This window comes from Emys orbicularis, chromosome 17 (assembly GCF_028017835.1).
Source record: "Emys orbicularis isolate rEmyOrb1 chromosome 17, rEmyOrb1.hap1, whole genome shotgun sequence".
Lineage (NCBI taxonomy): Eukaryota > Metazoa > Chordata > Testudines > Emydidae > Emys > Emys orbicularis.
Window position 1 is genome coordinate 20,530,914 of NC_088699.1, and position 13,912 is coordinate 20,544,825.

The 13,912-nt window shown below is 40.0% G+C and overlaps 1 protein-coding gene across 3 annotated transcripts in view; it reads left to right on the forward strand.

Moving 5' to 3' along the window:
• TAF15 (TATA-box binding protein associated factor 15) overlaps window positions 1–11,677 on the forward strand; it is a 31,892-nt gene extending 20,215 nt beyond the window's left edge. Inside the window, exons 8-16 of one of the 3 annotated variants that reach the window (XM_065418155.1) lie at window positions 3,967–4,001; window positions 4,577–4,609; window positions 6,391–6,500; window positions 7,096–7,225; window positions 9,035–9,139; window positions 10,487–10,571; window positions 10,663–10,751; window positions 10,865–10,967; window positions 11,315–11,677. In XM_065418155.1, the coding sequence (XP_065274227.1) occupies window positions 3,967–4,001; window positions 4,577–4,609; window positions 6,391–6,500; window positions 7,096–7,225; window positions 9,035–9,139; window positions 10,487–10,571; window positions 10,663–10,751; window positions 10,865–10,967; window positions 11,315–11,354 (730 nt within the window). In that variant the 3' untranslated portion in view covers window positions 11,355–11,677. The remainder of the gene's footprint in view (window positions 1–3,966; window positions 4,002–4,576; window positions 4,610–6,390; window positions 6,501–7,095; window positions 7,226–9,034; window positions 9,140–10,486; window positions 10,572–10,662; window positions 10,752–10,864; window positions 10,968–11,314) is intronic. The other 2 variants (XM_065418156.1, XM_065418157.1) reach the window with 2 other exon arrangements.
• The last annotated feature ends 2,235 nt before the right edge of the window (window positions 11,678–13,912 follow it).

Below are 13,912 nucleotides of genomic sequence, written 5' to 3' on the forward strand. Positions count from 1 at the left end.
GTTCCCAATGGGATCCAAACACCAAATAAATCGGTTTGACTCTGTAGAAAGCTTATACAGGGTAAATTCGTAAATTGTTTGTTGGTCCTGCTTTGAGCAGGGGGTTGGACTAGATGACCTCCTGAGGTCCCTTCCAACCCTGATATTCTATGATTCTATATCACTGATAGAGAGAGATTTGCTCCCTCAGCATTAATCACTTACTCTGGGTTTATTAATAAACAAAAGTGATTTTATTAAGTATAAAAAGTAGGATTTAAGTGGTTTCAAGTAATAACAGACAGAACAAAGTAAGTCACAAAGCAAAATAAAACAAAACACGCAAGTCTAAGCCTAATACATTAAGAAACTGATTACAGGTAATAGCTCACCCTCAGAGATGTTCCAATAAGCTTCTTTCACAGACTAGACTCCTTCCTAGTCTGGGCCCAATCCTTTCCCCTGGTACAGTCCTTGTTAGTTCCAGCACACATCTCAGGTGGTATGGGGTTTCTCATGACTGGCAGCCCCCTTTGTCCTGCTCCACCCCCTTTATAGCTTTGGCACAAGGTGGAAATCTTTTGTGTCTCTGGGTCCCCACCCCTCCTTCTAAATGGAAAAGTACCAGATTTAAGATGGATTTCATTATCGGGTGACATGGTCACATGTCACTGTAAGACCCTTAGTCTTCATTCTTCCTGGTTTGGCCCACACTTACACAGGAAGGCTTGAAGGTAAATAAACCATTTACAACCAATTGTCCTTAGTCAATGGGAGCCATCAAGGTTCTAAACCACCATTAATGGCCCACACTTTGCATAATTACAATAGGACTTCAGAGTTATGCTTCAGATACAAGAATGATACATTTATTATGCTCTAATAAATTTGTTAGTCTCTAAGGTGTCACAAGTACTCCTGTTCTTTTTAAGAATGATACATGCATACAAATAGGAGGAATATATTTAGTAGTTTATAACCTTCATTATGATACCTTACAAGAGAGCTTTTGCATAAAGCATATTCCAGTTGCATCATATTCACACTCATAAGCATATTTCCATAAAAACATATGGAGTGCAAGGTCACACCAGACTTCGCCAATAGGTTTGAAAATAAATGAAGATGGGTGGATACCAGTTTACAAGAGAAATCTTCTAATGACCGCATTTTTGTGGCCTTAGGGTTAATTATTGTGAATAGTGATTAGGATTCACTTTGGCTGCCTGGATTTCAATTTTTGTATTGGTGATATGACTGAATTTTTTGCTGGTTTTCTGACTGATTAAAGGATGTTTTAAAAACCAGAACTCTAGCTGATTATCTGTCATATTCAGTCTATATATAAAGCTTATAAAAGGCAGTATACAGCGTGATACTAGTTATATGGTACACACACCCCAGGACAGGGGTGTGTATTCTATTGCATCCATGTATTGCCAAACAATCCAGTTGCTGAGACTGTCTTCTTAGGTCTTCGTGGTAAATCTGAGGTTGCCCAGCATCAGCTATTTAGAGCAAACATGTCTATGTGAATTTTCCCCCACTTTGTGCAGATTTTGGGTCCATATCCGGGCACCTCTTCTATTTCTTAAGAAACCAAAACCTAAACTCATGTTGGGAAGGTGAGAAATAAGATGTTAAGTCCCTGGGTCCTAGCAGCTATTCGCAACGATCTCAGGAGTGGAAAAATATAACACTAAAGTACATGTGAAAGAGGAAAATTTGTCACATTCATCCAAGAGGTCTGCCATCTAACTAATACAGATACATTAGTTCAGTTGGTCACATGAGACACAACGGAGAATAACCAACACTGAAGCATATTAGGACAACAATACACTTTTGCAGAATATAGTAAAAATATAAACAGTTTATAAGTTGCAAAAAGTGATCTCTGTTGGGTAGTAATGCTTTCAGCCTGTGGCTTCAGGCATTATGTATCCAGCTTGGTTAGTATTCATTTTCTATAACATCCTGATTGTTTACTGTGAATAGGTGTCTTTTATTTCTCTATCTACATCTTTCATGTTGTATATTTACAAACCAGAAAAAATTCACGTTCTGAATCGTGCAGTCCTGGTGAACTGGGGAAGGAATCCAGAGTTTGAAATCTTGAAGACAAAATTTGTGTGACTGATTCATTCGTTATAAATCAGTGTACCTAGTTCTGAGCTAATATGCCAATGGGGCAAAGTTTTTAATTGACGTTTAATAAGAAGGGTACGAGGTGGTCGGTTCTTAGGGGGTTGGAGTGAATTGTGGGTGGCAGAAATGTGTTTGCAATAGAATTTTTGTGATCACTGTTCTTGTTTTATCATCAGTCTTTAAAATTATCCATCCTTTAGTAGAGTCTACTGTAAATAGTGTTCGGAACTCATACATTTTTATCTTTCATGCAGCTGAATATAATTGCATATGAATAAGTCTGCCATTTAGTGTTTCAAATAACTTAGTGTATACATAACCTTTGAAAATCAACAGCAAGTTTATTAAAATAGATCCTAGCTGAAAGTAATATTCCATGAATGTAAATATAACAGCAGTTGCTGCAAGGTTTTGTCATGGTATAACAGCTGTTGTTTTCCTTGTATGGTAATAAGTCTTTAAAGCTATCTTACATAATGATTAATGAAATCCTGCCCCTTGTTTTAAGACAGACTTATCATCATTCACAGAAAACTTGTTTGACTTTTTTTTAAAATTGGAAATTACATCTTGTGTTCATGACTTCACATTTGTTGTAACAGAAAATGTATATACGGTATCCTAAAGAAATGAATCCCATATTGAAGCTTCGTAGCCTATTTTACTAATGTCCCTTATTTTGAGCTCTTGTCCCACACTGGGACCTTGACAAGTTGAGCGATTAGGAGTCCCTCCAGATTTTAATCAACTCCAATTCTAAGCAAACGACTGCAGTGGCTGCTGTACGGCAGAACCTCCAAGGGTTAGGCAAGGAGTGCTAGTTGAGGATTTTTATTTGTACTCTCTTTATCTTAGTTACTCTGCATAAAAGTTCCCAAAATGAACTTACCAGTTTACTGCTGGTAACTGCTGTGGAAACCCGGCACTCTCACACACACTTCTAGTGTGTGCAAGCAGGTGGTCTTCTAATCTTTGAAAGGCCTGGCTGTTAACTTAAAAAATGCCGTTGATCTTTTTCTAAGGGCCTTGAATATTGAGTGTTTTAATCCTTGCACCTGGATTTAGTTGTTAATGTTAAATGTGGGAAATATCAATACCATGAACCACACATTAAATAGAATAAGTGTGGGAGATATCAAGCTTTTACTTCCATTAAATTTGGAATGGGACGTCACAACAACTAAACTCCCCTCATTCCCTGGCAATCTGTGTGTGTAATCTATTAACTTGGTCTACCTTTTGTGCCACAGGTTTCAGAATGAATTAATTAAAAGTTCACGACCTCTGCTATTGAAGCTCATTCTCATACACATTCTTTATCGTTAATGTCAAGTGCTAGTAGTCCACTGTAGCACAGATTCCCAGATCCTCACACATCCTACTTCAGAGCGTGCTTAGTAATACTAATTTGTCCAAATTTACTTGAATACATAAGAATAGAGGTTAATTAATTTCCGTTCACAAGTGGTAATTAACTATCCATGCAGCTGCTAGATTGGAGTAAAGCCCACTAATTTTTATCAAAAGTATGCCTCTGTTTTAAATCCCAGTTTTAAATTGCATTCATTTGGCATGTGGGCTGGAAAAGGGTTTTTTAATTAGTGTATACCCACCTTTGTTTCAGCAATTCTTTTGGAGGTTAGTTTCTGAGATTAGCACCCTAGGAGATTAGCTATCTGAAAGAATAATCTTTGAACACAAATAAATAGTGTGCAAAACATAGAGGTGATGCTTGAGCCACTAGACAATAATTTTTGATCAGATAAGTGTAGATTGAGCCTTAGGCTCAGCACATAGAGACTTGAGGAAGAAATCATTTCTTCAATTTTTCCTCTGCAGTGGTGGTGACCGTGGTGGCTTCAAAAATTTTGGTGGTAAGTGCCGAGTATCCAAAATGTTTCAGTGGAAATTCTGTATAAATCTAAAAGCCACCAATATCTTATTACTATCCAGTAGAAGCATTCTAGCGTTTCTGTTTTGCTGGGGCTGGTGTGTTTGTGTGCTTTAAAAGTCAATCTTTTAACAATAAACTGGATTTCTACTTTGTCAAATTGCATGAAAGAAATTGTGGAGATTTATGACCTTCACCGGATTTTGGGTTTTTTTTGTTTTGTTTTGTTACAAATGCTGCTTTGAAAGGTACTAGTGACAAAATAATTGTGGTAAACTGCTTGGTCATCTGACAACCAGCATTTGCAAGATAAACACCAGCATAATGCTAATGTGGCAGATGCCACATACTGCGAGTTAAAGAACATGTTAACATTCTACAGATGCCTGCTATTGAACATTTTAATCTAAATATTCTCCAGATCTCTGGTTAATGACTTAGATTTTTAGATACATTGCATATGTAGCTTGAATATCTTCTTGTCTTATTTAACAAGATTTTTAAAAAGGCTTTCCTTGCTAAAGTAGCCTTTCTTTCATCTTTTTACCCATTCTACAGGTCAAAGGGATTATGGACAGAAATCAGATGCTGGTAAGAAAACAAGCATTGTGTGGATTGCAGCTCTTCATCCTTCATAGCATTTGTAACATATGCAAGCACTTTGGAGGATCTTGGCCAATTAGAGAACTGATCTGAAATCAACAAGATGACATTCAGTAAAGACGGGCAAAGTACTACACTTAGGAAGGAAAAAATCAAATGCTCGAGTACAAAATGGGGAATAACTGGCTATGTGGTAGTATTGCTAAAAAGGATCTGGGGGTGATAATGGATCACAAATTGAACATGAGTTATCAATGTGATGCAGTTGTGAAAAAGACTAACATCATTCTGGAGTATATTAACAGGAGTGCCGAATGTAAGACATGAGAGGTAATTGTCCCGCTTTATTTGGCACTCATGAGGCTTCAGCTGGAGAACTGTGTCCAGTTCTGGGTGAGACACTTTAGGAAAGATATGGACAAATTGGAAATAGTGCAGAGGAGAGCAACAAAAACAATAAAAAGTTTAGGAAATCTGACCGATGAAGAAAGCAGTTCCCCCCAGTTTTTTTTTTTTTAACCTAAGTCTTCAAATATGTGAAGGGATGTTATAAAGAGGATGGTAATCAATTGTTGCTCATGTTCACTGAATGTAGGACAAGAAGTAATGGGCTTAATTTGCAGCAAGGGAGATTTTGGTTAGATATTAGAAAAAACCTTTTAACTGTTAGGCTCTAGAATGGGCTTCCAAGGGAGGTTGTGGAATCTTCCTCATTGGAGGTTTTTAAGAACAAGTTGGACAAACACCTGTCAGGATGATCAAGGCTTACTTGGTCCTGCCTCAGCACATGGGGGCTGGACCCGATGAGCTTTCTAGGTGCCTTGCAACCCTGCATTTCTATGATTTTATGTACTTTAAAATGCATGCCTGGAAAGAGGTGGGGTGGCTGGGATTTTTGTGTGATTCAGATGTAGTTTAACAAGGTGGGCTCTCTTCTGGGATCGATCAGTTCCATTAAATAATGGTGCATGTGACTATACAAGAGAATTCTTTCAATGTTTAAATAACACATTGCTCAGCAAGTAAAAATCAGGTTTTGTCTAGTGAATTCTGCGTCGACTTGAGTCAAGTAACTGATAATGTTCTTGTTTTCCTTGAAGATGCTGAATATAGATAGTTTTTTCTGACAGATTATTTTGGGCAATGTTCTTTTAATTTTTATACTTGTTTCACCATAGATCCTAAAACTTGAAGGACTCTTCAAAAGCTGAATTACTCTTTACGATTGCTGTTTACTTCTTGCACTCTGTCTTGGATATGAAAGTAGACTAATCTGCTTCATTCTTATTTTTTGGTTTCATTTTTCTGATTCTTTTATGCTGATACAGTGCTTTTCTGTCTTCCGTGGTATTTCAGTTACGTTTTATAGGCTCCTTTTTTATTTAAAATCTGCATTTTGGGCCTACTCTACTTGAATGCCCTAGTTGCAGAAAAAAGCTGTGAACGGCTGCCACGCAGTCAGATATTCAATGTAATCATTCTGTGACATACTGCAGCATCCTACGGCTATCTTCCTGTACTTCTGAAGCTATTGCTGTTAGAGCTAACAGCACGGCCTCAGACTTTTCTCAGTTCATTAATATGAGAGCTCCCAATCTGCCAGGTATCCAAGGAAATGTTGCACGACCATAGATATCTGAGTCTAAAATGATGGAGGTTTTCTCTGACCTCAGACGAAGTAGCATTTTTAACTACTGCAGTATGTAACGTCTGCTTCTGGCTAATCCATACAAAAACATTTGGTAAAAATAACTTACTTTCTATAATAGATACAGAATCTGACAACTCTGATAACAACACCATCTTTGTGCAAGGACTTGGAGAAGGTGTTTCGACAGATCAAGTGGCTGACTATTTCAAGCAAATAGGTATTATAAAGGTGTGTGTGGTGACAGATCATTAGGTTGTGTTGGCTTAGGAAACCTGTAGATCGAATATGTTGGAAGTGTCTTGAATAGCAGCACATTTCCTCCCCTTTATTTCCCAGCAATTGTAGATCTTTCTTTTATCCTACTGGGTCACAGATGACCGTTTACAGAAAGAAATTGCTGGTACTACCAACTTATTAGCCCAGATGTCAGTTGCCGTTTCTCTTTTCTACTCCTAATTCTCTAATCATTTCCCTTACCACATGTCCCTCTCAGTAGTAAATCTCTAATGCTTCAATCAGTAATTATGCCTCCATGACCCACTCACTCAGGGCTTTCCTTCCTATCCCCAGAATCCAAATCAGGGCTCTCATTCACTGTACTTGACTTCAACCAACGTCCAAACAAGGCCAGGGGCCACTTCATATTAAGGTTCATGCTGTGAGCTGGAGGGCAGTCAGTATTTGTTTCTGTAAGCTAGCCCCCAGGAATCTCCTCTGTGAACATGAATTAATTAAAACTGTTCTCACTGTTTACTGGCTCAAGCAGTTTTCTCCATTAACTCAATGTTGAGGAAATACACTTTTTTTTTTTTTTTTCCCCCAGACTAACAAAAAGACTGGCAAACTTATGATAAATCTATATACAGATAAGGATACAGGCAAACCAAAGGGAGAAGCAACAGTATCTTTTGATGACCCTCCTTCTGCTAAAGCAGCCATTGACTGGTTTGATGGTAAGATTGCCTGTTCTTCCTTTTGTGCATGAAACTTGGCAATCAGTAGAGACTGCATATTAATGTTCACATGTGGACTGCATGCCACTTTTTAAATTTATTTCAAACAGACTCCTGTTTTTTTTTCTCTGATGTGCTAGTTGGGACGAAAACCATTATTTATGCTGCTGCATGTCCGTTGTCCCTGTATCCAGTTTAGTCAGTGTGAGGATGGGTTTTTCTGATATGATTCAAGACTTCGTATGCAGCCCATTAAAACGAGAATATCGCAGTAAGCAGGAGAATACAAACTGATGTGCGGTCTGGGAGGTACCATGGTGTTGGTGGCAGTGCCTAGAAACCCCAGCCAAGGTTAAGAGCTCATTGGGGTGGCCACTCTACAAACAGTGAAAGAAGTCCTGTGCCCTAAAGAACTGACAATCTAAATGGACAAGATGGACAAAGAGCAGGAGGGGAAACCGAGGCACAGAGCCGTGAACTGCCCAAGGCAACACAGCCTGTCAGTGGCAGAACTGGAAATGGAACCCAGGTCTCCTGGCTTCCAGTTTTGTTGCCCTGTCCACTAGACCACACTGCCTCCAAAAGTACTTCAAACCAAATTAAATTAAGCCCTATCATGATTCCTCTTGTAGCATCTTCCCTTCATTTATGCGCCTATCTTTCCCTCATGTGGATGTTTTCTTTAACATTTATCTGTGTGAACATAAACTTTGGTTACTGCAGTAACCAATGTACATAGCTAGTTTGAGCATACAGTGTATGGTGCTAGCTTATTATTCCTTAAATGCTTTATAACAGTGTTAATTGCATCTTACAATTAAAACCGTATATTAGCGAAACAAGTCCTTCAAAAGAAGACTTTTAAAAACAGTATTTTGCTCCATAGCTAGAAATTATTGCATGGCCAGTTGAAAGCTTGATCAGAAGCTTTGTACTGTGACCTGAAGCTCTGAAAACTGGCTGTCCGTAATGGAGAAGGGGAGCAGGTTCCAGAAACATGCTGCTGTCAGTCTTGAAGAGTTCCACTGCAGAAAAAAGGACAGTTATACTGCTTTATAGTAACAGAAGGTTAAACAATATTAATGGCTTTGTGTTTCCACTGACACTTGGCATATATAGACCTAAGCATCAAAGAGGGAGGGGTGTGCTCAGGTTGGCGTTCGTATAATGGTAAGCAAAAAGAAATCGACTAGCAAATTGTTTTTTATGCTTTATTTTTTGCTAATATATTTCAAATTGATCTTAAGGACATTACTATGGTTGCTGTATGATGCATCCTAACAGTGATAGGCCCCAAAGTGTCCTGTGATAAAACTTTAATTTTATAATACATGCTGGTTGCAACCTCATAATAAACACGTGCATATCTTTTTCCCACATGGGGATATATTGGTATGGAAACTTGCCGTCTGATTGGCAGGATCAAGATTCTTACCTATTTAAACTGCCCTGCAGTAAACTATACTGGTGACAAGCATAGCAGGGAAATGTGTTATGTGCTTGCATCATGTGCCCTTAATTTAAATTAAAACTTGTAGATCATATTTTGATTTCAATAAGCATCTCTTTGTGATAGCATATTATATCAGGAATAGATATAAATACAAATATGTACCTCCTTACTGTTTGTCGTCTGTGCGCTGATGTGATATGATGCTACGACTCATATTTTCAAAAGCATTTTGATTTACCGGGATGTTTTTTCTAGTACTGCTGGTGTTGAATTTAACAATGCAAGTTACAGTCACTTTGGATCTTGCTGTTAATTATTGAGCTCCTGTTTGTTCCTCTTTCTCTGTCCCCCTTTAGGAAAGGAATTCCATGGCAGTGTTATCAAAGTTTCTTTTGCAACCAGGAGGCCTGAATTTCTGAGAGGAGGTGGAGGAGGTGGCGGTGGCAGCGGACGTCGAGGTGGTAGTAAAACTTAGAGGGTCTTTCCTTTTGCATGTTAACTGCTTTAGCTTTTGATCTTTTTAAGAGGGCTACCCTCATGGCAGTAATTTGTTAAATAATGAAGTGTGGCTTTGGGAAGGCATAGTGGAAGAGATTTCTGGCACTTAGGGGGTTAGTAGGGATGGCACCAGCATATGGGAGTTAAGGAAAACTGAATTCTGCTGGACTGGACTATATCTAGTTCTGTACGTTCCCGATGTGGAGATGCTCTCTAGTTCAATGCTCATCCTGGCTTATAAAGAAATGGTGAAGTAACAACTTTAAGGCTGGGCGTGGATAATTACACAACACTGCGTTCTCAGCGATTGTCTTAGGATGCATCGTCTGGAATTTGCAAATTGGGTGCAGGGAGTTGAGCACCCAACTCCTGCTCAAAGTTAATGGAAGATGGGTGCCCAACTCCCATAGCCCTCTTTGAAAATCCCAGACGGCCTTATCAAATGAGTCTGCTGGAGATTGGTCTTACTACGCTTCCTTTAACATGAGGGTTTTACACATTGTGACTAGTTTTTAGGCCAAGCAATTTTAGGTGGCTGATAAACAGGTCATTTTTAAGAACTCCATTTTGTCTAAAAGGTCAGGACTCTGATGCCAAAAGCAAGGTGCCTGTATTGGAAGAATCCTGGTGTATATGGTCAGGGAGAGCATATATTTAGTTTAGTCTGTGATTTGGTCTGTCCATGTGTGATTGGAATTGCATGTGTATTAAAATTTCAATGAGACTTCAGTAATGCGTGTGACAGAGTTCAAGCTGATTAACTATAAATCTATCAGCTGTTAAAGTACTTGTAGTGCTGAAAAGGGAATAAATAGAAAATACATGGAGCGGACTTCTCTGGCCACCAGGTGCTGCTCCTGCACGATATTTCCCCTCTGCATGAGCTGAAATAAGCACATTCATACTTGAACCTCTACAGCTGCCCAAATACATCCACTGGGGGACTCGAGTCCTGCAGTTCAGAGGTTTGACAGACGTTTAAACTCCTATGGAGCATTTGCTGTGCCTTTAAATATTACATGTTTTCTCTTTTGGCTAATTACATTTTAGCATTTCGTAAGAAATTCTGAAATGATCCGTTTGTAAATTACACTTTGTTGTTGTTGTCAGGCTGTCATCCATTTCCAGAGTTCCTAATTCACTGAAACTATAATCTTAGAAGGTGGCTGATTTAAATCAATTGGTTGCTTATTGCTCTACCAAGAAACTGAGTCTGTCACTTGGGGTCTAAAGCTGGTGATAGTCTGCAAATAAATGTAGATTACTGGAGCACTTCCCCTGCTTTTTTCTGATTATAATTCTATCCACAGGTTCACGAGGTGGATTTGGAAGAGGTGGGGGCTTCCAGGGTAGAAGTGGGGATCCCAAAAATGGTGATTGGATTTGTCCTAACCCGTAAGTGTTGTTTTAGTTGGGTAGCAGTGTTTCATGTATGTTCATTCAGTTGTTGAGAAAACTCAGTCTGAAGAATCCTTGTCTCTTTCAGGAGCTGTGGTAATATGAACTTTGCTCGCCGGAATTCCTGCAATCAGTGTAATGAGCCCAGACCAGAAGATTCACGTCCGTTAGGAGGAGGTGTGTAAGAGATCAGCACAAGTGTAATGAGTCGCTTCTGACTGTTTTAGTTACATTTGTGGCCTTTTAACAACACATTCTTGAGTTTTTGATTTTGCATTTCTCCCTTGTAGACTTTCGTGGGAGAGGCGGTTTTGGAGGTGAAAGAGGATACAGAGGGCGCGGTAGCAGAGGGGGTGACCGAGGTGGTGGCTATGGTGGTAAAATGGGAGGAAGGTAAGCATTATCTTTGCTGCTGTGTCAGTATGTGTGGGATGTAGATTTTAGGAGTGTGGGCTTTTCTTTGATTAATAGAACATGTGGCTGGCTGGAACAGTCCAGGGGGAGTCATGGAGTAACCGTATTAAGCGCATGTATTTTTCATTGTATAAGTGTAGATTCCTTTTGCTAAAGGACATAACACAGGTCACTAATAATAATTTCTGCTAGCCAGATGTCTAGTTATCAGCAGTTGGCAATGCTCAGAGTAGAAGGGGAGCGTAAAGAAGGGATTTGCACAAGTTGGTGTGGGGGAGGATGGAGTTGCACTGTGACTCGCTAGACACACACTTTTTTTCTTTCAGAAATGACTTCAGAAATGACCAGCGCAACAGGCCATACTAGAGACCCTTGTGAATGTTCCATTTGTCTCTTTGACGCAGTCAGTAGTGAAATTGCCGGAGTTTTGCCTGTTGCTTTACCCATGGCCGCTTTTTGGATGGCGAATGACACAAAATTGGGTTTTTATTTTGGTGGGAGGGACAGGGGCAGTTTTTTCTTTGTTTTTTTTGTAGCAAGTCCATTGAAATTTCATCTTTAATTTCCAACATTCTCCTGTTTTCACCCCTGAGCTCTTCAACTGGCTATAAGAAGGAACAGAATGAACTGTAAAATATTGCCAAAATCGAAAGTGTTTTGTAATACAACAATAAAAGCTGATTGTTTTATTTGTGAAATCTTACATTGTTTTTCCAATAACTTCATAACTTTAAGCCCCAGCCTTTCCCTCCCATTCCCTGTCTTTCTGTGGTGCAATCTGTGTAACAAATAAGGGTCTTGCTTACAAATGGCATTACACTTTATCCCTAGCTCCATGAAGTGCCCTTAGAACCGCTTTGGTTTAGTGCCTGGAGAAGTCCCTTGCAATCCATGTCTTTGGTCCCAGAGTTAGAAGTATAGCTCCGTGGCAGCTCCACAACTTCCCTCCTACTTTGCACTTTCCTTCCCTCCTCGCTGAGCAGAAACTCAAGTCAGCCCTCACCTGGGGGTGTCAGCTACTCTTTCTGGAATTCACTGCGGTCATTCTGGGAAACCCAAAGGTGCCAGTGTGTTCCCATGCCGTTTGGGACTTGATCAAACTAAGGGAATGTTAAGTCAGAAGATGGGACAGGATGGCTCAAAAGAGAAGTTACTAGCTACGTACCACTTCACCTCTGAGTCACTGCTGTTGAAACTAATGCAGTGGTGAACAAAAGTAAAGAGTTAAATATTCCATAGCATCTTTCAGGATGAGTTGGCTCTCAGCCCATCTAGTAGAGGGGTAACTCACATAATACAAGCCACAGCGGGCACTCAGCAGGGAAGCCAACGTTTGAAGGAGCAGGGTGGTCCCTCCAAATCAAGGCTGAGGTGGGATGCTGTGAGAGTCTTGCACTACTGCTTCCTGCTTTGTGGATAACATCCCCGGTCTTTAGTGCTGTCAATCTTACACCAGCATTGCATTTACTTTCCTAAAATAAAGGTAGGACAGCTGATAGTCTAAGGCCTCCTGCAGGGCAAAATATTATCACTGGGGGCTTTGATCCTGATAACTGGATGGGTGGCTGATCCGTATCTGTAATCAGTTTGCCTTGTTCAATTCTGCGTGGACTTTGGAAGAAGAACAAAAGGCTTTTAGTTAGTTTAGCAAACGCTGACATATGGCTTGGTGTACATTCTGTGTTTATAATGTCTAAGAGATCCTCGCAGTAACAGAGTAGAATATTGACAGGATCAGCCTCCTCCTCTTGTAGATCAATTGGGTATGATGCAGTTCGCTGTGTGAGGATCTTTGAGGCATCATCTCAAAAACAGTCCTCTTGTCAATTCTGCATGGGCACTAATGATACCACGACTCTTAAATCAGGCATTTGCCTCAAGGTATGGCCAAAATTTTGTCACACTTCCCTGTTTAGTGCAGGCTGCTGGCACCTGATGTCCAAAAAGTGGCTGCTTTTGCTTTGGGTTGAAGGGAGCCATGTAAAGATAAGGAGCAGAAAAAATTAAAACATTGTATATAGTATCTAGGACTTGATCTTAAACTCAAGATCTAGGGCCTGATCCTCCCATGCCTTGTACCATGTGTGTTCACTTCCACCTGTGCAAAGTGGCTGTAACAAATCAAAGCTACCATTCTGACTTGGTGCTTTGTTAACTCCTCTTTGTCACGTGTAAAGGACCACACGTGGTGGAAGGACGTGGAGTTTTGCCAGCGTAGCTGTGTCAGAGATCACACCCCGATGGACGTAACTATGCTGTTAAAAGTCTGTAGACCTGGCCATGGTGTGTCTTGCTATAAAATGAAAATTCAGCATAATACTGGGGCAGTGCTGATGGACTTCAGTCTCCACAGCTTTTCTAGAGAAAATAGCTTAACGTGAGCAAAACAAACATCTTGTAGAATTTGAACCAACATTAAGTAAAATTCTTTCTGACCTTTTCTCAATGGCAGGGAATGCTGTCTATATACTGGAGTCTTTCCAACCACCTAGAAACTTAGATATCGTAACATATGGGCAACAGCCATGAGGGCTAAGGGAAGGGAAATCAAGGGACGGTCTAACTGATGCTTTTCAGTGTCCGTTTTTAGAGCAGAATGGTTGCTGGGCATTTTCTATGACCACAAGGGATGGTATCTCTAGCCTCTTGCCAAAAGCTGGGAATGGGCGACCGGGTGGATCACTTGATGATTACCTGTTCTGTTCATTCCCTCTGGGGCACCTGGCATGGGCTGCTGTCGGAAGACAGGACACTGGGCTAGATGGACCTTTGGTCTGATCCAGTATGGCTATGATGTTCTTATGTATCTTAACTGCCTTATATAAAACCCTGCGTATTCTAAGAAATGACTGCTCAAAAATGTGTGAAGTGGAGGGGGAGGTAAAGTAAAACTACTAAATGGGCACTTCCCATTTTCCCACCTT